The 24,489-nt window shown below is 40.0% G+C and overlaps 1 protein-coding gene across 3 annotated transcripts; it reads left to right on the forward strand.

Moving 5' to 3' along the window:
- The first annotated feature begins 1,120 nt into the window (after window positions 1-1,120).
- LOC127455798 (la-related protein 6-like) lies at window positions 1,121-13,933 on the forward strand. 3 transcript variants are annotated; one of them, XM_051723934.1, is made up of 4 exons: window positions 1,121-1,137; window positions 3,433-5,344; window positions 7,311-7,509; window positions 12,073-13,933. In XM_051723934.1, the coding sequence occupies exons 2-4, from the start codon at window positions 4,713-4,715 to the stop codon at window positions 13,171-13,173; spliced, it is 1,932 nt and encodes a 643-aa protein (XP_051579894.1). In that variant the 5' UTR covers window positions 1,121-1,137; window positions 3,433-4,712; the 3' UTR covers window positions 13,174-13,933. The 3 variants fall into 3 exon arrangements, with proteins under 3 accessions (XP_051579894.1, XP_051579893.1, XP_051579895.1); XM_051723933.1 differs by lacking the exon at window positions 1,121-1,137 and having other exon boundaries at window positions 2,777-5,344; XM_051723935.1 differs by lacking the exons at window positions 1,121-1,137; window positions 3,433-5,344; window positions 7,311-7,509 and adding an exon at window positions 11,278-11,935.
- Window positions 13,934-24,489: the final 10,556 nt, after the last annotated feature.

The raw sequence follows: 24,489 nt of genomic DNA on the forward strand, positions 1-24,489 counted from the left end.
GTAAAACTTGGCGAAACCTGGAGTACCGTGAATAAGGTAGGGTTCAGCAGGGTAAAAGGCACTTCTGATTTTATTTTCTCCCAAAACACTAAACAGCAACAAAAACTACACACTCTTAGAAGACAAGGTTCCATATAGAACCCAAAGGGGTTCTATCGCTTCATATTTAGAACCCCTAACAGGTTCTGCATTATATAGATATATATCTCATTCTAAAAATTTAGGGTACATTCAATGTCCATTGTTGATGATTTTATATTTTCTAACCATTTTTTTTTTTTTTTTTCAGAAATATCCCATTTTATCCATGAAAGCATGTTATAATATCACACCCCATGTTTTATTTTGCTTGAAATTGCCATGATGTTTCTTAACTGACAGTTTTTGCATTGTCCGTTTTTGAAGTGCGTGTTTAAAAATAATGAATACAATTTTTTAATGTCAACATTATCTACATTTTATTTATTTTTGGATTCTAAAGTTTGAGTTTGATATTTTAATAAAGAAAATATCTTATTTTACTCATGTCCACAAAAGTTATGTCAACAATGTTACTAAACAAACACCCCCCAACAACAAAAAAAGTTGTATTCCAAAACCATGTGACTAACATCATGTGACGTCATTTTCCTCTGTGGCAGACATTTTGAACACATGGCAAGTGTCTTTAAATTTTTTTCAATATTTTAACTACAATAGCTTATTGTCAAGGAGTATATTAATTGACCGTCAGCTATGTTGGGTACATTGTTATGGTTTGCAATATTTTTATGATTTTAACTAAAATATATATTCAAATTTGAGGTTAACCTGATCAAGAAAATGACATGTGGTTGGCCAGGCAAGACCTACCATTGAAATTATGAGTCAAAATGGGGGACTTGTCAACAATGTTACCAGCAAATATGTTACCCTCCAGGGATGTTGTTGACGTGATCCTACTGGGGGTATGTAGGTATGCCCTTCTTCTTATGTAAATGATGACATTGTATTTTGTGAAAAATGCAGGATATTGCTTTTTCAACAATTTTACTTTCACTATCAAATATGTTACAGCTGTTTTTTGTTTTTTTACATGAACAAATAACAAGAATGCTGCTTCTAATATTCTTCAAGGTATATTTTACATCCACAAAGGTTAGAGTTTTGCATAACATCTCTGAATTCTACCTACATTTTATTTTATTTTCACATGAATATCTGCAAAAACATACAATTCTTAAAATTATTTTAAAAGAATTACTGCACATGTGGCAGAATAGACAAAATAACTCTTAATTATGTGTGTTACTTAAGGTGTAACATTTAATCAGTATCTGTAATGGCATGCAGTTTTTCCATAACATAGTTGAAAAACTCACTAGGGAAAACATCCTTTCCTTTATAATATCAAAAAGGTGTTTAATGCTTAAGCTTTGCAACTAGTAGATATGTTATACTGAATAAACATATTAACCTAAACCAATAGTTGTTTTATTGAGAAAGCACTTTGTTTTTGTACCTTTTTGTTGACATGAAATATACTCCCAATTATAGAATGAGCCATATATATATATATACACACACAGAGTTGGGGAGTAACGGAATACATGTAACGGGATTACGTATTTAAAATACAAAATATAAGTAACTGTTTTCCACTACAGTTACAATTTAAATAATTGGTAATTAGAATACAGTTACATTCAAAAAGTATTTTGATTACTGAAGAGATTACTTTGCATTTTATTGTCATTTGTTTCATTTAATATTTAGTCCTTTCAGATGGAAAACATTTATACATATAAATGATGCGATCCAAAGTGCATTTGAACAGCAGTGAAACACTTTCTTATGATGTGTTACATTCATACGAGCAGACAGAGAAGTAAGTTTGAAGTAAGTTTGGAGCAGAAGAAATAGAAATAAACCTTGTGTAAATTATCAGCTTTACGCTAAGATAAAATGCTATTTCTAACCATTTTACATGCACGTTACCAGACACGATCATATTTTTTTATCAAGAAAATTCACGTTGGATCATAATTTCTTTTTTTCTAGTAAGACCTTTGATATTAGGGCAAAAATCATATTCTTGATGATAATTTTTGTATTGTTTTCCTGTAAAAATATCTAAAAATCATTAAAACAAGATCATTTTGATTGATCTTGTTTTAGAAACAACACTGCATAAGATATTTAGGTTTTTCAGAGAATGTATTTTTAACATGTGTATTTTGTCTTACTGTACTGGCAGAGTTTTTATAGTAAAAACAAGTGAAAAAATCTACCAGTGCTGAAGAAGTAATCCAAAGTATTTAGAATACGTTACTGACCTTGAGTAATCTAACGGAATACGTTACAAATTACATTTTACAGCATGTATTCTGTAATCTGTAGTGGAATACATTTCACACCCTCCCAACCCTGTATATATATATATATATATATATATTTATAAGAAATGTTTTTTTTTTTTGTTGTTTTTTTTTAATCTTGATACACTTTGGGACCCCAAAAAAAGCACATTTGTCTTTAAGGTGTGCTTTTAGCCTTGTTGTACCCTATTTGAATATGATAATTATTCAGTATACTATGCCATCATTTATATCATGGTACCACCACAATACTTTTTGTAAGGTATATACTATACAGGAAATGTTTTTGTAGTTATATTATATAAAAATAATAATATACAAATCATTTGGTATCAGAAATATGTGAACAATCCAGTATAAAATCACCCACAGTCCACACAGCACTTAATGCAGTGTTCAGAATGTTTTTAATAAATTCAAACACCTGCTCATTAACTCTTTTCACACCATCTGGTTTTGCCCACCATTTCTGCTCTAAAAGGTTGACAGAAACACTCTAATATTAACACGCAACATTTTACTTCCTTAGTCTTGTGAAATATTTCTCAGAAACCTACATTTCAAACCACCAAGCTCATTCTTTTTTTTCCCTAAATGTTACTAAAAACTTTTATTTGGAATAATTTCATCTTATCACAATGATTTATTAATATTTTCAACCAAAGCAAAGATTTATGTCCTGGTTAGTCATCATTTTCTGCCTTTCTTCTAGGACCAAGTCTGAGTCTAAATGTGGGTAAACTAATAAATATCTGCCTGTGCAACACATAACATTTCATTAAACATAACACAATCTCCAATTAATTAAAAACATTATATTCAAGTCAGTGTATAACCAGTCAGGTAGTGGACAGATTTCATGAGAGTTCTATATGACAGAGATGTTGCATGTGGGGTCAGTGTGAGTGTGATTTTCTCTGCATCTGTTTATCTTTGTGGACGTGAGAGTTCTGTACTCTCTTCTGACGGTTAATTACATTCAAAAGCATCTCATGCAATGCATTTAATACAAACCATTATTAATTAAGGCTTATTATTGTCAGTTTTTGAAACAGACTCTAAAATTGCCCCGTAGGTGTGAGTGAGAGTCCCCCAGCCACTGTGCCAAGTCAAGTATGCGGATCAGGAATGGTCCGCTGTGGCGACCCCTAATGGGAGCAGGCAGAAGGAAGATGATGATGATGATTGTCAATTTTTGAAACATACACACAAATAACGTTTGCACATTCCCTTTTGTGTATTATGGAGAATAACTGTATCCACAGACATAAAACACTCTATAATGAATTATGACAAAATCATTGTGTATTTTCCTATCACGGATGAATTCATGCTGGCCTACGTAGGCAGTTCCCTAGGGTTTAGTATCTATAAATACTCTGGCTCAATGAGAAGTGGGGGAAGGAGGTATAATGCTGTGTTTTCCGCCATCTACAAATGCAGGGAGCATTCAAACACGATCACCTCTCAACCATTGGACAGACCAGCAAAAACCTATTGATTCCCTATTATTCAAACAGACCAGAACCAAATCCACATAATGAGAGACACATTTACTGCCCAGACAAACAGCTGCATCTGTGCAGTAAGTAAATTATACACTCGCCGTACATCTATGAATGGATCAATGCCCGAACAGCTCCATTAAGTCTTTATTACAGTGCTTTCCATAATGCACAGTCCATTGTTTCCCAATGAAAGTACTGTAGAGATGAACAGAAAGATGTCAACATTATCCTGATGCTGGTTTAGTGCAGGCCACACTGCAGTGTCAGTATTTGTGAATGGTGCTCTAATCATCATCTGTATGCGGGTCACGACTGTGACGTTTTCGCAGCAGCATTACATCACTCACAACTGAACGCGCCCTGCAGGCGGAAGATCAATCACAAGGCAATGAATGAGTCAGAACACAAATGACGTCATACATTGACCTTAACAACTCATTGAACTGAGTGAAGATACATGTAAATACATTTGCACTCTAGACATTTTTGCCTTTAGACAGACAGACAGAGATGATATGACTATGTTTGTTTACACAATCATTCCCCTTATAAAGAAAACACGTGGGAACTGAGTTAAAATGCACGCTATACAGGTTTGCATTTTATTTATATTAAATAAATAAAATAAGAAAACTTCATTTGTTTACAAGAGATGTTTGTTTCCCAATTAGTAAATCCGCGCGTCTCTGCTGCTCTAAATCCTATTATCCAATTTACGCATCTAGAGTGCGTCTCACGCGTTGGTTGATCGCTGTGTTGTTCTGTCATTAATTGCCCTCACGTGAAACGATTATTGTTTGCCAATATAAATGTATTGACGAGCCGCTCGCCGCCTCTCTAATGAGTCATGAGAAAGAGAAGTGAAGATATGTCCGCCGTGCTGAACGCGTTCCTGCGGTGCGTCGCGTTCCTGCTGCCGCCCTCTTGGCTTCAGTTTTGCTGGTGGGTTGGGGAGGCGTCATGGCCCAATCCCCGAGCGCGATTCAAACACACAAAGCCTCTTACATATGAGGAAGTAGCAGTTCAAGACGAACCCAAACCCGTCCCCTCTTCCTCCTCTGACAGCCCCGAACCGGAACACTCTCCGTGGCGCCGATTCTGGACGCTCTGGTCCGCTGTGGAGCGCATCTTGACGGCTCCCTTTGCTCTTCACAAGCGCTTGGGAACTTTGTATCCGCCTTACAGCGTCGCTCTCGGTTCCCCATCGAGCGCCGAGACTAGCGGAGCTGCGGAAGAGGACGCGTTCACGGCGGAGACCATGAGCGCCACCACCGAGCAGCAGCAGCAGCAGCAGCTGTCAGACGCGCCGGACGCGGTCGCGGACAAACACCTACCCGAGATGAATGCTCCGGTGACCATCACTGTCGCGATCCAGGCGGCGGAGGACGAGGAACCTGACGAGGAGGTTTCATCAAACGCCATCGAGCTCCACACGGGCAGCGGTAGCGAAGACGAGATCGGAAGACACGATAAATCCAGGTTTAAAGACTTATTGTGATATTACCTATTTAATTCTCAATAAGATTTTTGTCATTGATTCCCCTCCCCTACACATCCACACAAGCCACACGTACACGCAGGCACACACGCACGCAAGAGCACTTCCAGGGTTATAAATGGTTGTGTTGACAATGCTTGACCCTTTCAAAGAATCTACTTCTAATTGTGAATGTGATCAATTGTTTGTATAGTGACACCTGTCGCAGGTTGACGCGCAACTCTTTAGGCAGGAATGGAACCAGACCTGTTGCTCCAGTAGTTCAAACTGGGGTCATCTCGCACAGTCCATTCTTGTGGTCGTTTTTGGTTTTGTGGGCAGTTTTTTTTTTTTTTTTTAATAGGTTCATAAATGACCAATACCAATAATAATGCAAATATTATGCTGACTAATATATAAATGGAATATAATGCTGATTTATTTGTACAGACTATTCGCTACAAATGAATTGATATTTTAGAGCTTCTGTTTACTTTATGATATTCTAATTTAATTCTAATTAAATTATTTTTTAAAATCATTACAAATTATCAGCACAACAGTCTGAGTGAATTTCAGAATTTCTTATTCTTACAAGCTGGACTGCACAAGTTTGTTCAAAACCTGATGATCCATGTTTTACAGCATGATTTGAGAACGTTTCAAAGAGCATCTTGTGCGCTTCAATGGAAGAAAAGAAATCTGACAGTTTTTTAAAAGGAGCTGAAGGAATTTTCTGATTGTCCCCATTCACTTCTATTGTAAGTTGTTGTTTGTTTTTAAAGAGGGACGAGTCAATCAACATTATGCCACAAATGCTGTCGATTGAGACTACCTTAATATTGGTCACTGTCACTAATTTGCTTAAGTGATCTAGAAATAGTGCAAAATCATTAGTTTTTTTCCCAGTTAGATTTTGAATTGAGATTTTCAGTGTGGTCTCAGATCATATTAGTCTGTCGCTCTCTGACTGACCGCAGCAGACACTGACCACACCTGTTCTGAGAGCACTGGACTATGCACACTGGCTTGTTTGCACTGTTGACAAACCATCAAATTTCTCCCAGATGACCTGTTGAACAGTGTTCCCACTCACTGTCAGAATGAGCTACTGAGTATTATGGACTTCAGTTGCATCTCTTTGATTAGTTGTAAAGCTGCAGCCCACGAGCGTTGTGCTTGTATTGTTATAAAGCTCTAATGAGTCTCGCTGATTCTGCTATTGTGCACCAACACTGGTGGGTGGATTATGCTGGGCTACTTTTTGTGCCTGAAGGGTTCCCCAGCCTTGTTCAAGTGTTGCTCCTAATGTCTGTCTCTTTAGGAGTAGTCTACTTGCCTGCCAGATCGGTACGGTCCAAGTAGACGCACATTTTTATAGGGTTTAGGAGGTTGGAAGGCATTGAGTTATCAATTTAATTTTCATTTCTGAAGGTTATTTCCAACAGGCAGGTAGGAAAGCAGCAAAATCTCATTGAGGCTTTGGCAATTTAGCAGATAAAGATTAAGCTGGTACGGATTTGTTTTCCTACAGAAACCAAGTAGGGTCCCCCCCCCCCCGAGCTTTCAGCTAGCATTTGTGTCGGTCAGATGGAGGTCTTGGCTTCTGCTCTGCTCATGGAGAGGTGGCGTGTGTTGGTGTTGCAAGCTGTGATGCTCATGTTTTGCACAGTCCGTTGAATTGTGGGGGAATCTGAGATTTAAGGGTGGATGAGAGAAACGGATGGGCTCCCTGCAGCATTAATGCTGACAAACACTCATTTTACAACCTGATGCTGAATTGATTTGAGTTGCAAATGAAGTCGTGTGTGTGTGTGTGTGTGTGTGTGTGTGTGTGTGTGTGTGTGTGTGTGTGTGTGTGTGTGTGTGTGTGTGTGTGTGTGTGTGTGTGTGTGTGTGTGTGTGTGTGTGTGTGTGTGTGTGTGTGTGTGTGTGTGTGTGTGTGTGTGTGTGTGTGTTCTCTCTCAGTGGTGCTGGTACCAGTGGTGGAGAACTCGAGGAGGAGAGCTGGCAACCTCCTGACCCAGAACTCATCCAGAAACTTGTAGCACAGATTGAATATTATCTGTCTGATGAGAACCTGGAGCACGACGCATTCCTGCTGAAACATGTTCGGCGCAATAAGCTCGGCTTCGTCAGCGTAAAGCTTCTCACCTCCTTTAAAAAGGTAACAATCTCAATGTATCAGTTCTTACAGACCCCATGAAATCTAAATGAGATTTTTATGGCTAAATTTCAGATGTAAACATTTATGGTGACACTTTACAATAAGGTTCTATTTGTTAACATCAGTTAATGCGAACTAACAATGGACTTTTTTTTTTTTTTTTTTTTTTTTTTTTTTTTAACACAGAATTTACTAATCTTTGTTAATGTTAGTTTACAAAAATACAATTGTTCATTGTTAGTTCATGGTGCATTAACTAATGTTAACATATACAACTTTTGAAATTAACATTATGAAATTAAGTAAATGCTGAAAGTTAATTGTTCGTTCATGTTAACTATGTTGTTAACTAATGTTAACAAAGGGAACCTTACTGTAAATTGTTACAAAATGTACTCACTCTGGTCTTTCTCTTCCAGGCAAATGGACCAAAAATATTGATGACTCATCTCATGCCATAAAATTTGCTCTCTAAAATTAGAAAGTCCCTCCCCCATAATTATAAATGTCTCCTGCCACTGATTAGCAATAGCAAGTAGCAGACCACAGGCTATCAACTATTTTTTGGTACTCCTTTTTAAATGGGAAATGTTAACACTATCTTTGTTCAAAATATTTAATAAGTATGATCATTTAAAGCTAATTTAAGCTTAAGCTAATATTTAAAATTCTAAATATTTCAGTTTTTGCACTTTACTATAGTCTAAGCATTTAGCTGAAATCGGAAAGTTTGATAATTTGTTCTGTTGGTAAGGCGAAGTCCTCTGTAAGTGACGCGCACTGTCCTTTCTGTTCCTTCATCTGTATCTTACTATCAAACTCATGCTTTAATGTCCAGTTTGAAATAATTCTGGAACATAAAACTTGCTATCTGTTACAATGTGGCATTTAAGCTTATCTGGCCACAACCAAGATGCTGTTAATTTTTCTCATGTTCTCATTTAGAAAGCACACACAAGTCACTCGAGGCATATTTGCTCAGCAGTATTTTTGGTTACTGTAACTGTTCTTGTGCATGGTACAACAATGCTGGACAACAAGTTCAGCTAAATCTCAGTCATTTTATGGTTACATTTGTGTGTACCTTCATTTAGGCAAATTTATCTGTACAATGAAACAGTTTGTTCGTGTCACTGAATTCTTTTTGACAGTGATTTTCACCCAGAATCACTTACAGTACTGTAATGTAGGTTTACTCTTGAACAAACTTCTTGAACACTGCCATATTTTATGTAGTATTATACTGTGTGTTTATTTATTAGCAGCCAAAAGTTTGAATGTACAGATTTTGCTCTTAAAGAAATTGGTACTTTTATTCACCAAAGTGGCATTCAACTGATCATAATGTATAATCAGGACATTAATAATGTGAAAAATTACTAATACAATTTGAAAACAATATTCAGAACTACTTAAACTACAGATTCTTTGACCACTCTAACCTTTTTGTTTTTCTGTGCAATTCTTCCCATAAGGCCTGCACCCCTGAGTCTTCTCTTTACTGATGTACATGAAACTGGTGTTGAGCGGGTAGAATTCAATGAAGCTGTCAGCTGAGGATATGTGAAGTCTTTCTCAAACTAGTGTCTTTTGATGTACTTATCCTCTTGTTTAGTTGTACATCTGGCCTTCCACATTTCTTTCTGTCCCTGTTAGAGCCAGTTGTCCTTTGTCTTTTGAAGAATGTAGTGTACACCTTTGTATGAAGTCTTCAGTTTTGTCAGTTTCAAGCATTGTATAGCCTTCATTCCTCAAAACAATGATTGATGAGTTTCTAGAGAAAGCCGTTTCTTTTTTGCCATTTTTGACCTAATATTGACCTTAAGACATGCCAGTCTATTGTATACTGTGGCAGCTCAAAAACAGACGATGTTAAGCTTCATTTAACGAACCAAATAGCTTTCAGCTTTTTGATATAATGGCAAGTGATTTCTAGTACCAAATTAGCAATTTAGCATGATTACTCAAGGATAAAGTGTTGAAGTGATGGCTGCTGGAAATGGGGCCTGTCTAGATTTGATCATAAATGACTTTTTTCAAATAGTGATGGTGCAGTTTTTCACATCAGTAATGTCCTGACTATACTTTGTGATCAGTTGAATGCCACTTTGGTGAATTAAAGTACCGATTTCCTTCTGAAACAGCAAAATCTGTACATTATTCCGAACTTTTGTCCGCCATTGTACAAACACACACACACGCACTGATCAGCCACAACATTAAAACCACTGACAGGTGAAGTGAATAACATCTAGTTATAAAGGCACCAGTCAGATGAATTTCATGCGTTGGAAGCAGGAAAAATGGGCAAGCGTAATGATCTGAGCAACTTTGACAAGGGCCAATTTGTGATGGCTAGATGACTGGGTCAGAGCATCTCCAAAATGGCAGGTTTTGTGGGGTGTTCCTGGTATGCAGTGGTTAGTACCAAAAGTGGTCCAAGGAAGGACAACTGGTGAACCGGCAACGGGGTCATGGGCGTCCAAGACTCTTTGGTGTGCGTGAGGAGTGAAGGCTAGCCCATCTGGTCCGATCCCACAGAAGAGCTACTGTAGCACAAATTGCTGAAAAACTTAATGCTGGCCAAGTTAGGTGTCAGAGCACACGGTGCATCTCAGCTTGCTACGTATGGGGCTGCGTAGCTGCTGACCAGTCAGAGTGCCCATGCTGACCCCTGTCCATCGCTGAAAGTGCCTACAATGGGCACGTGAGAATCAGAACTGGACCATGGAGCAATGGAAGGTGGCCTGGTCTGATGAATCACGTTTTCTTTTAGATCATGTGGATGGCCAGGTGCGTGTGTGTCGTTTATCTGGCGAAGAGGTGGCAATAGGATGCACCATGGGAAGGCAGGCCGGCATATTACACCCTTTTTTATGGCAATGGTATTCCTAATAACAGTGGCCTCTTTCAGCGGGATAATGCGCCCTGCCACACTGCAAAAATGGTTCAGGAATGGTTTGAGGAACATTACAAAGAGTTCAAAGTGTTGACTTGGCCTCCAATTTCCCCAGATCTTGATCTCAATCCGATTGAGCATCTATGGAATGTGTTGGACCAACAAGTCCGATCCATGGAGGCCCCACCTCGCAACTTGCAGGACTTAAAGGATCTGCTGCTAACGTCTAGGTGCCAGATACCACATGACACCTTCAGAGGTCTTGTGGAGTCCATGCCTCGACGGGTCAGAGCTGTTTTGGCAGCACGAGGGGGACCTACATGATATTAAGCAGGTGGCCAAAACAGCGCCAGCCTGCATCTCAGCATTCTGAGATGCTGTTCTTACCACAATTGTACAGAGCGGTTATTCGTGTTACCGTAGACTTTTTCAGTTTGAACCAGTCTGGCCATTCTCTGACCTCATCAAGGCGTTTCCATTCACAGAACTGCCGCTCACTGGATGTTTTTTTGTTTTTGGCACCTTTCGGAGTAAATTCTAGAGACTGTTGTGTGAAATCCCAGGAGATCAGCAGTTACAAAAATACTCAAAACAGCCCGTCTGGCACCAACAATCGTCCATGTGATTTATCTAATTGGCCAATCGTGTGGCAGCAGTACAGTGCATAAAATCACGCAGATACAGGTCAGGAGCTTCAGTTAATGTTCACATCAACCATCAGAATGGGAAAATTTGATCTCAGTGATCATGACCGTGGCTTGATTGTTGGTGCCAGATGGGCTGGTTTGAGTATTTTTGTAACTGCTGATCTCCTGGGATTTTCACACACAACAGTCTCTAGAATTTACTCCGAATGGTGCCAAAATAAAAAAACATCCAGTGAGGGGCAGTTCCGTGGACAGAAATGCCTTGTTGATGAGAGGTTTTGGTGGCACGAGGGGGACCTACACAATATTAGGCAGGTGGTGTGTGTGTGTGTGTGTGTGTGTGTGTGTGTGTGTGTGTGTGTGTGTGTGTGTGTGTGTGTGTGTGTGTGTGTGTGTGTGTACCACGAAATATATGAGGTTTTTGTAGCAGTGTTTTGATCCAACTGATGTGTTGTGAGCAGTGGATTTGCACTTTTGGATTGAGTAAAACGGTCTGAGGTTAAAATTACTTGGAGGCTTTCACATCTTGTTCTGCAGCATTTGTTGAACAAAATGTTAAGCATTGACAATTTTCTTTTGAGTGAACTATCCCTTTAATATAGTGACTAGCAGTGGCATGGCTTTGCTTATGACACGGCTTTGCTTTTTACTTGAAGTGGCTAGTCTGGTTTGATTAGAGTTCAGTTTTATAATGACTAAGTCCATAAACATTTATTTTTCTTTACTGAGTTTTAAATACTGTATTTGCATGTCTTAAAGGAGTAGTTCACACAAAATTATCATCTACTTGCCCTCATCCAGTCTCAAACTCGAATAACTTTCCTCTGCTACTTTTGTTCATACGATGCAAGTCAGTGGGGTCCAAAACTTACAAGCTGCGGTAAGAACATAAAGTCTTCATAAAAGTGATCCATACGACTCAAGTTTTTGAATCAATGTCTTCTGAAGCAATACAGTTTGTTTTAATGGGGTTGATTGTCAAACCTGAAGGTTAAATGGTTTCTGTCTCTCCCACAGGTGAAGCACTTGACGCGGGACTGGAGAACCACAGCATATGCCTTGCGGCACTCAAACCTGCTGGAACTGAATGATGAGGGCCGTAAAGTGCGTCGCAGGTCAACAGTACCCGTGTTTGCCAGCGAGTCTTTGCCAAGTCGCATGCTGCTGCTCAGTGAATTGAAGCGCTGGCCGGAACTGGGCATTGCACTTGGCGGCGAGGGGAATGGAGGCAGCGGAGCGGGACCGACTCAGCAGGAGCATCTAATGGAGCTTCTACTGAAGGCGTTTGGAAACTATGGCCCAATTGCCTCAGTACGGGTTTTGAAGCCTGGCAAAGATTTGCCAGCTGACCTGAAGAAACTCGGTGGCCGGTATTCACAGCTGGGCATGGAGGAGTGTGCCATTGTTGAGTTTGAAGAGGTGGAGGCAGCAGTAAAGGCCCATGAGGCGGTCGGGGGTGAAGGAGACAGTAGAGGCCCATTGGGGCTGAAAGTCGTTCTAATTGGCACTAAACCGCCCAAGAAAAAGGTCTCGAAAGACCGGCCGCGAGAGGAGGGTGTCAGTGGCATGCGGAAGAGTCGCTCGCTGAACAGTCGTGTTCGGGAGTTGCAGTATCACGGTGATGACTCAGCCGCAAGCTCTTCGGAAACGGAGAGCAATCCCACATCCCCGCGGTTGGCCCGCAAGTCCCGCTCCTGCAACAAGCTCAGTCCCACAAGTGCAGGTCCCAACCACCTTAGTCCAGTGGTGTCCCCGCGCTCAAGCCCCTGGAGTAGCCCGCGGGCCAGTCCCTGCACCCAACGCAAAACACACCACTCTGGCATGTCTCCTTTGGTTAGCGAGGGCAGATTGAGTCCTGAACCAGGTCGGCGCTGGGCGGACTATTCTTCAGACAGCAGCCTGACGCCCTCGGGCAGCCCCTGGGTCCAGCGTAGGAAACAGGTGGCAAGTCAGGAGAGCAGCCCTGTAGGAAGTCCCATGCTCGGCAGAAAGATCCAGAATGCAGACGGTCTTCCCCCAGGTGTGGTGCGGCTCCCTAGGGGACCTGATGGCACACGTGGGTTTCACTTTGCTCCCTCTGGCAGTGATCGGGGCAAGACTGCATCCACCCAAACCTGACTTTCAACTCTAAACCTTCCACTCCCTCACTCACCCTTCTGTTGCCCATTTGGACCCTCAAACTCTGTTTCGCTGTTGGAATTATCAGTTGTCACCATCTCTGTAGGACTGGCCTGTCTTTTGTAATACCTTTTTCTATATGCTATAGTTTTGTTATTTTATATATCTTAATTTTACTATCAGACTTAATGATGGTATTACAACAAGGGAAGCTGTTTTGAAAGTTTAAGTTTTAAATCACCCCATTATATTTTTGTCAATGTTGCTGTAAGAAATTGAAAATGAAGGGATTGTCCTGGCACCTTTTTGTGTCAATTATAACAATGCACATATCTGACTCCCATGTAAAATGTTGTAAATGTATTACTGGTGTGTGGGGGTCATAGTCTGGGCATTTGGTTAAAGTTACACCATCTATCTTTCTGATCAGTTTCGAGCAAATGTGGCTATAGTCTTCGAATCCCCCAGCACTGGGCCAAATTTTGATCCCTAATGCTGTATGTTTTATTTGCTTTAAGTTCTGTTTTCTGCGTTTAAACATGCTTCTCATTTTAGTGATTACTGATTAGCTGGGATCTATTTTTTGTTTCCTTATTTTCTTTGGGTCGAGTTCTCTTCTGCTTCCTCTGAGTGTAGCACACAGTGGATAAGCGTTTGAGGTTTTTGTCCTGAGCACTTACTGCCCCCGTGTTTGCCTTGAGCTGAGTTGAGGCACTGCACAGTCTGCTTCCTATTGTACAAATAAATCACTACAATTGCATTTCTCTGGGGTATTGCTCATTTGTTTAGATCCAGTATTATCTCCCCTTTGGTAGTTTTGCATTTTAATTTGCTGTAACATTTTTACTTCATGTAAATCAAAGGTTCTAAACTAGTTTTGCTTCAGGACCCAGATTTTTACAATGGACATATATTGGTGACCCAACATGGTATAAAAATAGTTTAGCAGTTTGTTATAAAATGTTCTTAAAATCAAACCTTAGAATTAATACTGCTATGAACCGAACAGGCCCAACAATGCACATTTTTAACATGACAGACTGACAATTGACAGATTTATAAATGCATAAATGGCAGTAGTGTGATCTAAGACCATCACATGGAACAAACACTGGGGAAAGTACTGTATTAGCCATATTATAATTAAGTGTTTGTCTATTTGTAGTGGCTAACATTCATGGTAATTTTATATTTTGCTTCAGATCATGTCAAATCAGTTATTGCATTTATCATCCACTTCCTGTGTGCAACTGCATTGATATCTGAAGTGTTTTTAATCTGTGATGGTGATCATTTTGCTTTATTACATCAAAGATGATTTTATTTGATGCACCGTATGATTTAATGTTTCTTAGCAACGCAGAGAACACAGAGCAAATGTGCATTCTGGTTCAGAGGTGGGACATTTTTACCTAGCAGGTAAAAGTGAGCCACTGCGGCCAAATTAGTTCAGTCCTGAGCTTAATTATATCAAAGCAGAGTCTCTTTTCAAAGTACTTTTTGGCCTCGGACTGAGTTCAATTTGCATCTAGGAAACAGACTTTCAGTCTAGCAGCAGTATTCAACAATAGTTGGCTTTAATAACATTAAATGAGTGTTCTTTTATCTGCATTTTCATATGAGTCATACTGAGCTCGAAAAGCATTTTGTTGAACAATTAGTTCATTTTCTCATAGAATGAGATACACCTGTGTTTTCTTCCAATTATTGCCAGCGTCTTCCATTTGCCAGTTTGTTCATGTAGCAGAGAACCAAATTAACCTGTCTCTTGGTTTCCATATAAGAAATAAATCCAAGTCTGACTAATGGGCTTAAAGGGATAGTTCACCCAAAAATTAATATTCTCTCACCATTTACTCACCCTCATGCCATCCTAGATGTGTATGACTTCTGCTGAACACAAAGATTTAGAAGAATATATCTGCTCTGTAGGTCCATACAATGCAAGTCAACAGGGTCCAAAACTGTGAAGCTCAAAGCATATAAAGTAATCCATACGATTCCAGTGGTTTAATCCATGTCTTTATAAGCAACATAATAGGTGTGGGTGAGAAACAGATCCATATTTAAGTCCTTTTTTATTATAATTCTCCCCCCTGCCCAGTTGGTGGTGATATGCATGGAGAATGTGAATCGCCAAACATAAAAGACAAACTCATGAGAGAAAGAAGCGCTTAGGAGGGCTGTTTAAAAAGGGGAGATTTATAGTAAAAATGGACTTTAAAATTAATCTTTAAGTACTTTTATGCTGCTTTTATGTGCTTTTTGACCTACAGAGCTGACCTATTCTAAAGATATTTGTTATGCTCCTTATAAAATACTAGGGTATTTCATACTGTGCAGTATATACTGTACTGCGAACTTTAAAAAAATATTGAGTGCGAAACAAGAGACACCATGCGAGGTTTGGAAGTGTGAACGGCGAGCTCTGAGCACTTTGCTAGTTTTAACGCTATTAATGTCATAAACTGGTGAGATTCGATACACTCTGTTCCATAACTGTTCTAGGAGGACAAACGGTCAAAGAATTCAAAATCCTCAGGCTCTGGAGACATTAAAAGACACTTACATGCTGAAGCTGACGCCCCTGAAGCCCCAAGCCAGGGAGTCGATTTGACTGGAGAAATGAGGGAAATTCGGCGAGAAATGTTGAACATGTCTGCAATGCTGACGAAGGTCGTTGCTGACTTGGAGGATCTTGCTGTAATATGTCGATAGATCACTGCCATGGAGACTAAGTTCTGAGGTGGTTACAAGAGTGGGGGATGTCGAGAAACGTATTGATTATCTGAAGTCATTGGAGTGGTAATTAGCTGCTAATCTGTTAGCTATCTGCTAGCACAATAAAAGTGATTTGATTTGATTTTGATTTGAACCAAGGTGGATTTGGAGCATGTCTGGGAGAAGTTGGAGGACTTGGAGAACCATAGCCAGCAGAATAATGTCCGAATCGTCGGAATTCCTGAAGCCGAAGAGGGTCAGGATATGGTGAAATTTCCTTGAAGGGCTCTTTCCAAATCTGCGTGACATAACAGGCCATAAGCTGGAAATCGATTGAGCTCACAGGGTGCTGGCTCGGCGATCCGCTGAGGGAGACAGGCCCCGATCAATTCTAGCCAAATTTCTGAGATCATCCAATAAAGATCTGCTGTTACTCGAGGAGTAAAGGAAGGCTTTTTTGGAAAAACCACAGCATTTTCTTGTTCCCAGACTTTGAGAATTCGACAAGAGTGAAACGTGATCAATTCAAGGAATGCAAAAATCGATCACATTCTTGCCTTTTTACTGATGTTCCCGGCCAAATTGAGAATAGATACTAAGTATGGCTGTAAAACATTCATGTCCCCAGCAAGCCATGTCCTTCATAAAGTCAGTGGAGTAAGGTATTTTGTGGTACTCACGTTGTAGCCGAATGGACCGACTCACTAAACATTCACTTGACTGTTCGAGGAAGCTGAGTGCCTTTTTTGTTTCTTTTTGTGCTGGTTCCGCCTAGCGGCTGGAGTTTGTTTTGTGGAGTAACACTCCTTCGGGACTGTTTTGTGGATGAATCTGCACGTTCTTTGTGCTTATGCCTCCTATTGGCTGGAGTTTGTTTTATAGATTATCTTTTGTTGTGTAACTCTGTCTCACAAAATTTGTATAGAAACACCGGACTTGAGCAATCTGACAGCAAAGTTTTTGCGGAGACTCTCGTAGGCATACACAGACTGTTTGAGTTTAGAGGGATGGACACCAGTTGCCAGTGTCGTGCACAGAGTTAATGTTAATGCATATTTTCAAACGGTCTCAACACTCCACTCTCATATAGGTCACCGAGTGTAGCAAACCCCCTCACAATCCACTCCGACCAGCAGAAAGGGGACCTATCAATACATAATTTTGGGTTCAGCCATATGCTTGAGGCAACATTTAAATAAATGTCTGAATTAAACACTCTGGACACTTTTGTCCATACCGAGTGCAAATGTGAGATAACGGGGTGTAACCTAACTTCTCCAATTAATTTGATACAAAGGCTTTGCAATGGTGAAATAGGGGCAAGAACTTCATGTTAAATACAAAACCAAGGAGGAGCTCTCTCAGGTGGAAGCAACCAGTGAGCCAAATGTCTGAGACCGAATGCATAATAATAAAACAAAATCTTGGGAAGGCCTAGCCCACCTTTGTCAATTGGCCTATGTAATTTGTTGAAATGTAATCTGGGACGTTTACCATTCCAAATTAAGGATTTCGCTATGCTGTCAAATTGCTTAAAGTAAGAGAGGGACATCTATAGGGAGAAATTGTAACAGGTAGTTAAATTTTGGAATACAATTAATTTTAATAACATTGACCTTCCCAAACACAGATAAATGTAATGAAGCCCACCTGCCCACATCACTCGAAAACCTTTTTATTAAAGGGTCGAAATTAATTGGACAAATTTGCTGGGAATAAATGCCCAAATACTTAATGCTCTGCTTAGGCCACTGGAAGGTGCCCAGTTGAAAATCCGTTACTGGGCAGTACGCTGTCAGAGCCAAAGCTTTGGATTTAGACCAATTTACTCTGTATCCTGAGAATTTAGAGAAGGAACCAATAATTCTGTGGAGGCAAGGCATAGATCTGGTAGGGTCAGAGACAAATAATAAAATATCATCTGCGTAAAGCAGAAGCTTATGCGCCATACCTCCCGCCACCATCCCTGGAAAATCATCCTCCTTCCTTATCGTGGCTGCTAATGGTTCCAGGGCAAGACAGAACAATAAGGGGGAAAGAGGGCAACCCTATCCAGATTAAAATAATCTGAAATGAATCCATTTGTTTGTACCACCACTACCGAGTGTCTGTAAAGTAACTTAATCCATTCAATAAAAGTATTCCCGAACCCGTATATTTCCAAAACCTTAAAAAGATAATCCCATTCTACCATATCAAACACCTTTTTGGCGTCAAGTGAGATGGCAGCGACCGGAGACTGATCATTCGCTACTGACCACATGATATTGATGAAATGCCTAATATTATCAGAAGAGCTACAGCTCCGAATAAACCCCACCTGATCTATATGTATAAGAGATGTCATAACTTAATCGGTTAGCCAAAAGTTTTGACAAAAGTTTAACGTCTATCTGGATCAGGGAAATTGGACGATAACTCTTACACTCGCTTGGAACTTTGTCCTTTTTAAGAATCAGACTAATCTGGACTTGTGTTATAGTTGGCGGAAGCTTTCCATTCTGTAATGATTCCCTATAAACTTCTAAAAAAAAGTGGAGCCTGTAGCATAAGATTTAAAAAAATTCAGCGGCAAAGCCATCTGGCCCCGGAGCCTTGCCTGTAGGCAAGGCCTTAATTACCTCGCCAAGCTCCTCCAAGATTATCTCAGAATCAAGATAATTTTAAGAAGTTCCAATGGTTCCACAAAGTTTCTAATATCCTCATCAGTAGATGAAGATGTGGAACTATAAAGATCAAGATAGAACTCTTTAAAGGCATTATTAATATCAATGGCCGAGGTAAAAATTTCACCACCAGCAAATTTCACTGAGAGAATGGAAGAAAAAGACTCTCTCTTCTTTATATATCTAGCCAAATGCTTCCCTGCTTTGTCACCCAACTCAAAGTATGACTGTCTTGCCCTGAATAACCAAAACTCCACCTTCCACGACAAAATAGTATTATATCTGTATTTCAATCAGGTCAATTCTCTGAGGCCATCAGACGACATTCGGTGCTTCAGCTCTGCCTCTGCACTTTTAAAATTCCCTTCCAACTCCATGAGTTCTCATGCTTTGGCTTTTTTGGTGAATGAGGAATACTGTATGATCCGGCCCCTAAGAACTGCCTTAAATGCCTCCCAAGCCATGCCCACGGAGGATACTGAGGACCAGTTGGTCTCCATATAAACATTGATTTCAGTCTTTAATATTTGTTGGAAATCAGGATTTTGCAAATGGGATACATTAAAGCGCCAACTATATGATTTCTTTTTCTCCGTATGTGGCAACACCTCTAAACTCACCAGGGCATGATCTGAGATTAAGATATTTCTTGAGGGACTTAGATATATATAAAAAATCTATTCTAGAATAAATCTTATGGACTGACGAAAATTTTTTATAATCCCTACCAGATGGGTTCAAAAGTCGCCAAATATCTGCAAGACCAAGATTTTTACACATTCTGTGAAGTGTCAATGTTGCCCTAGGGGGCTTACACACTTTTGCTTCGCTATGATCAAGGACTGAGTCCAACAAAAGATTAAAGTTTCCTCCCAATATTATATCATGAGGGGTGCCAGTGGCTTGCAACATCCCTTCAAGATCTATAAAAAAGCCCAGATCATCAGCGTTAGGTACGTAAATATTAGCCAAAATCAACCTTTGCCCCTGAATGTCTGCTAAAACAATAATGACTCTACCCATTTTATCTTTAATCTGTTTGAGAAATTTGAATTGTAGATGTGTATTTATCAGTATAATGACTCCCCTACTCTTACTTGAGCCAGCACTAAAGAAAACATGTCCACCCCATATCTTCCCATATTTTTTAGCTTCCTGCGGAGAAAGGTGCATTTCTTGAAGAAAGACTAAATCATATTTTTTACGCTTAAGAAAATAAATAAACTTCCTTCTTTTTATGAGGTGCCCCAACCCATTCACATTCCATGTGGAGAGAGATAATCCACTAATATTAACAACTGACATATTCATATAATAAAAAAAAAAAATTTGTGTGTCAAAAGCAAGATTATACAGACCACATTCCCCATTAATGCAACAATCAAACCCCGAACTTCCCCCCGAACAAAACAAACAGAAAAAAAGAAAAATGTGCACATTAACCCCATGCACGACAGCACCAACCAGCATCAATCCCTCTAAACTCAGAAGGTCCATGTACGCATACGAGAGCCCCCACGAAAACTTTGCCATCGGATTTCTCAAGTCAAGCACAAATTTTGTGAGGCAAAATTACATAACAGAATATACCCCAGCCAACAATCAGAATAAACACAAAGAACATGTAGATTCATTCACAGAACTGAGAAGGTGTGTTCCTCCACAAAACAACTTCCAGCTGATATAAAGCCATTCAGTTTCTCCGGACAGATAGACAATTGTTCAGTGAGCCGGCTGTTATGAGTGCAGCAGATGACGAAATCAATCCAATATCTCATGAAAATACTCCACAAAAACAAACTCCAGCCGCTAGGCGGAACCAGCACGAAAAGAAACAAAACAGGCATCCCAGTACCTCGGATGACCAAGAGCCAAACTAACTCGGAGGCCACATATAAAAGTACATCGTGACTTACTCAGCCCGTCAACTTTATAAAAGACGTCCATTATGTGAGCATGTAGATATTTTGCAGTTATCCATAGTGTCCATTCTCAATCTGGCCAGGAACTTCAGTGTAAAAGAGATCTTCCGTCAATGCAAACGTTTCTTGAAGGAGTCATGCCACAAAACAAACTCCAGCCACTAGGCGGAGCCAACGCAAAAAGAAACAAAAATGGCACCCAGCTTCCTCAGACAATCAAGTCACTGAACAGTGAGTCAGTCCACTAACATAAGAAACATCAAATGGCTTACTCACTCCAGTGTATTTATAAAGGAGAGTGCCTGTTTGGGACATGTAAATACTTTGCTGCCGTCCCTGGTGTCTATTCTCAGTTTGGCCGGAAACATCAGTGCAAAAGCGATGTTCCGTTGATGTAAAAGTTTCTTACATTCCTTGAACCGATCGCGTGTCTCTCTTGTCAAACTCGCAAAGTCCGGGAACAAGAAAATATTGTGACTCCTCCAAGAAAGCTTTCCTTTGCTCCTCGCCTGGCGCAACACGAGATCTTTATTGGATGATCTCAGAAATTTAGCCAGAATTGATCGGGGCCTGTCTCCCCCAGCAGATCCACGAGCCGGGACTCTGTGAGCTCGCTCGATTTCCAGTTTATGGCCTGTTATGTCGAGCAGACTCGGGAAGAGCTCATCAAGGAATTTTACCATATCTCTGCCCGCTTCATGCTCAGGAATTCCAACAGTCTGTATGTTATTCCTTTGGCTCATATTTTCGAAATATTCAAGTTTTTCCAAAATGTGTTCCAAGTCTGCTTTGGACGCAGGCGGATTAGCGGATAATTCCTTTTCTGATGACTCCGGATGATCTATCCATTTCTTAACATCCGACACTCTTGTGACCAACAATTTTGTTTCCATCGCCGTAATCGATCAACGTATTACAGCAAGATCCTCCAAGTCAGCAACAACCTTCTTCAGCATCACCGAGATGTTGGACAGTTGATGCTGGATTTCTTCTCCCGACGTACTTTCAAAGTCGAGTCCTCGGTTCGCAGTCCCGTCACAGACCTCAGCTTGAGCACGTAAGTGTCTTTTAATGTCTCCAGAGTCTGAGGATTTTGACTTCTTTGCCATGTTTACCTCAAAGAGCAAATATGTAACTGGGTGTATCGAATCTCACCAGATTATAACATGAAAATAATTTTAAAAACTAGCAAAGTGCGCAGAGCTAGTCGCTCACACGTCTGCTTTTCACATGGTGTCACGTGTCCCCCCGAGAGTCTTTTTCTACCATTACCTCAGTGAAATCTGCTGGCGGTGAAATATTTACCTCAGATATTGATATTAATAATGATTTTAAAGAATTCTATCTTGATCTCTATAGTTCCACATCTTCGTCTACTGATGAGGATATTATAAACTTTGTGGAACCATTGGAACTTCCTAAAATTCTCTTGATTCTAAGATAACCTTGGAGGAGCTTGGCAAGGTAATTAAGGCCTTGCCTACAGGCAAGGTTCTGGGGCCAGATGGCTTTGTCACTGAGTTTTTTAGATCTTATGCTACAGAATTGGCTCCACTTTTGCTAGAAGTTTACACAGAATCATTAAAGAATGGAAAACTTCCACCACCATGACGTAAGCCCAGATCAGTCTGATTCTTAAAAAAGGACAAAGATCCAAGTGAGTGTAAGAGTTACCATCCAATTTCCCTGATCCAACTAGATGTTAAAATATTGTCAAAACATTTTGGCTAACCGATTAAGTTATGACATCTCTTATACATATAGATCAGGTGGGGTTTATTCGGGGCCGTAGCTCTTCTGATAACATTAGGCATTTCATCAATATCATGTGGTCAGTGGCGAATGATCAGACTCCGGTCGCTGCCATATCACTTGATTCCGAAAAGACACTTGATATGGTAGAATGGGATTATCTTTTTAAGATTTCGGAAATGTACGGGTTCGGGAATACTTTTATTGGTTGGATTAAGTTACTTTATAGACACCCGTTAGTGGTGGTACAAACAAATGGATTAATTTCAGATTATTTTACTCTGGATAGGGGCACCCGGTAGGGTTGCCTTCTTTCCCCATTATTGCTCTGTCTTGCTCTGGAACCATTAGCAGTGGTGATGAGGATGATTTTCCAGGGGTGGTGGCGGGAGGTGTGGCGCATAAGCTTTTGATTTATGCAGATGGTATTTTATTATTCGTCTCCGACCCTACTAGATTTATGCCTTGCCTCCACAGAATTATTAATTCCTTTTCTAAGTTCTCGGGATACAGAGTTAATTGGTCTAAATCCAAAGCTTTGGCTCTGACAGTGTACTGCCCAGTAATGGCTTTTCAGACGGAAAAGTTCCAGTGGCCCAAACAGGGTATTAAGTATTTGGGTATTTTATTCCCAGCAAATTTGAGTGATTTAATTAGTTAATTTTGACCATTTAATAAAAAGGTTTTCGAGCGATGTGGGCTTCATTACATTTATCTATTATTGGGAAGGTTAATGTTATTAAAATGAATTGTATTCCAAAGTTCAACTACCTGCTACAGTCTCTCCCTATAGATGTATAGTGAAGTCCTTCATTTGGAATGGTAAATGTCCCAGATTACATTTCATTAAGTTGCATAGGCCGATTGACAAAGCCCCTACCTGGTTTTGTATTGAACAGGAAGTACTTGCCCCTATTTCCCCATTGCAAGCCTTTCTATCAAACTAATCGGAGAAGTGAAATTACACCGTTATCTCACATTTCCAGTCCAGAGTGTTTAATTCAGTCATTTATTTAAATGTTGCCTCGAGCATATGGCTGAACCCAAAATTATGTATGAATACATCCCCTTTCTGCTGGTCAAAGTGGATTGTGAGGGAGGTTAATATGCTCGGTGACCTACAGTGCATCCGGAAAGTATTCACAGTGCCTCACTTTTTCCACATTTTGTTATGTTACAGCCTTATTCCAAAATGGATTAAATTAATTATTTTCCTCAAAATTCTACAAACAATACCCCATAATGGCAATGTGAAAGTAGTTTGTTTGAAATCTTTGCAAATTTATTAAAAATAAAAAATGAAACAAATGCACATGTACACATGTAAATAATGAATTTAATCAATTTTGGAATAAGGCTGTAACATAATAAAATGTGGAAAAAGTGAAGCGCTGTGAATACTTTCCGGATGCACTGTATATGAGAGTGGACTGTTGAGATCCTTTGAAAATTTGGTTCAACAGTTTGGGATCTCTAGATCTCAGTTCTTTAGTTATTTACAGCTGCGCCACCTGCTGTGTGCTATTTTTGGGAGTAGCATACACCCCCTAAAGCGGCAGATACTCTGGGAGTGGTGATTACTGCTTTTGGAAAAGGTCATGAGGCATCAGTGTATTACTCCCTGCTAATTCAGAGTCTGGGGGACGGAGCTTCAACTTCTCTCAAGAGATTATGGGAGAAAGATATATACTTGGTATTGGAGGAGGGAGTGTGGGCTAGGATGCTAAAAAATGTCAAGTCTGCAATTCAAGATTTTACATAGATTCTATTGGATCCCCTCTAGATTGTATAGGTTTGGTCTTAAAGGCACACCCACCTGCTGGCGATGCCTATCAGAAGATGGAGACACAACCCATGTTTTTGGTGGTGTGTTAAGATCCAAGAATTTTGCTTGAAGGTTCAGAGATTTTTTGTGTGACGTATTGGTCACTCAAATTTCATTTTGCCCCAGACTCTGTATTTTAGGCGATGGGGCGGTCATCAATATAGGGGATAAACACATAAAAAATTGGGTCCTGACCAGTGTTATGATCGGCAGACAAATTGTCTTCAGGGGATGGAAGTCGGCTGGAGTGCCCTCATTTCAAGAGTGGGGAGGGTGGTGGCTTTCGAGGGAGTGTCATGTAGAAGGCTGAGGATCTGGGATTCATTTGATGGGAAATGGGGCAGCTATTTGGTGTTTTTGGATGGCTCTCGGGGAGGGGCAGTGGAGAGAGAAGCATAGTTTTAAATGTGTGTGATTTTATATATGTATA

This window comes from Myxocyprinus asiaticus, chromosome 18 (assembly GCF_019703515.2).
Source record: "Myxocyprinus asiaticus isolate MX2 ecotype Aquarium Trade chromosome 18, UBuf_Myxa_2, whole genome shotgun sequence".
NCBI classification, from domain to species: Eukaryota; Metazoa; Chordata; class Actinopteri; order Cypriniformes; family Catostomidae; genus Myxocyprinus; species Myxocyprinus asiaticus.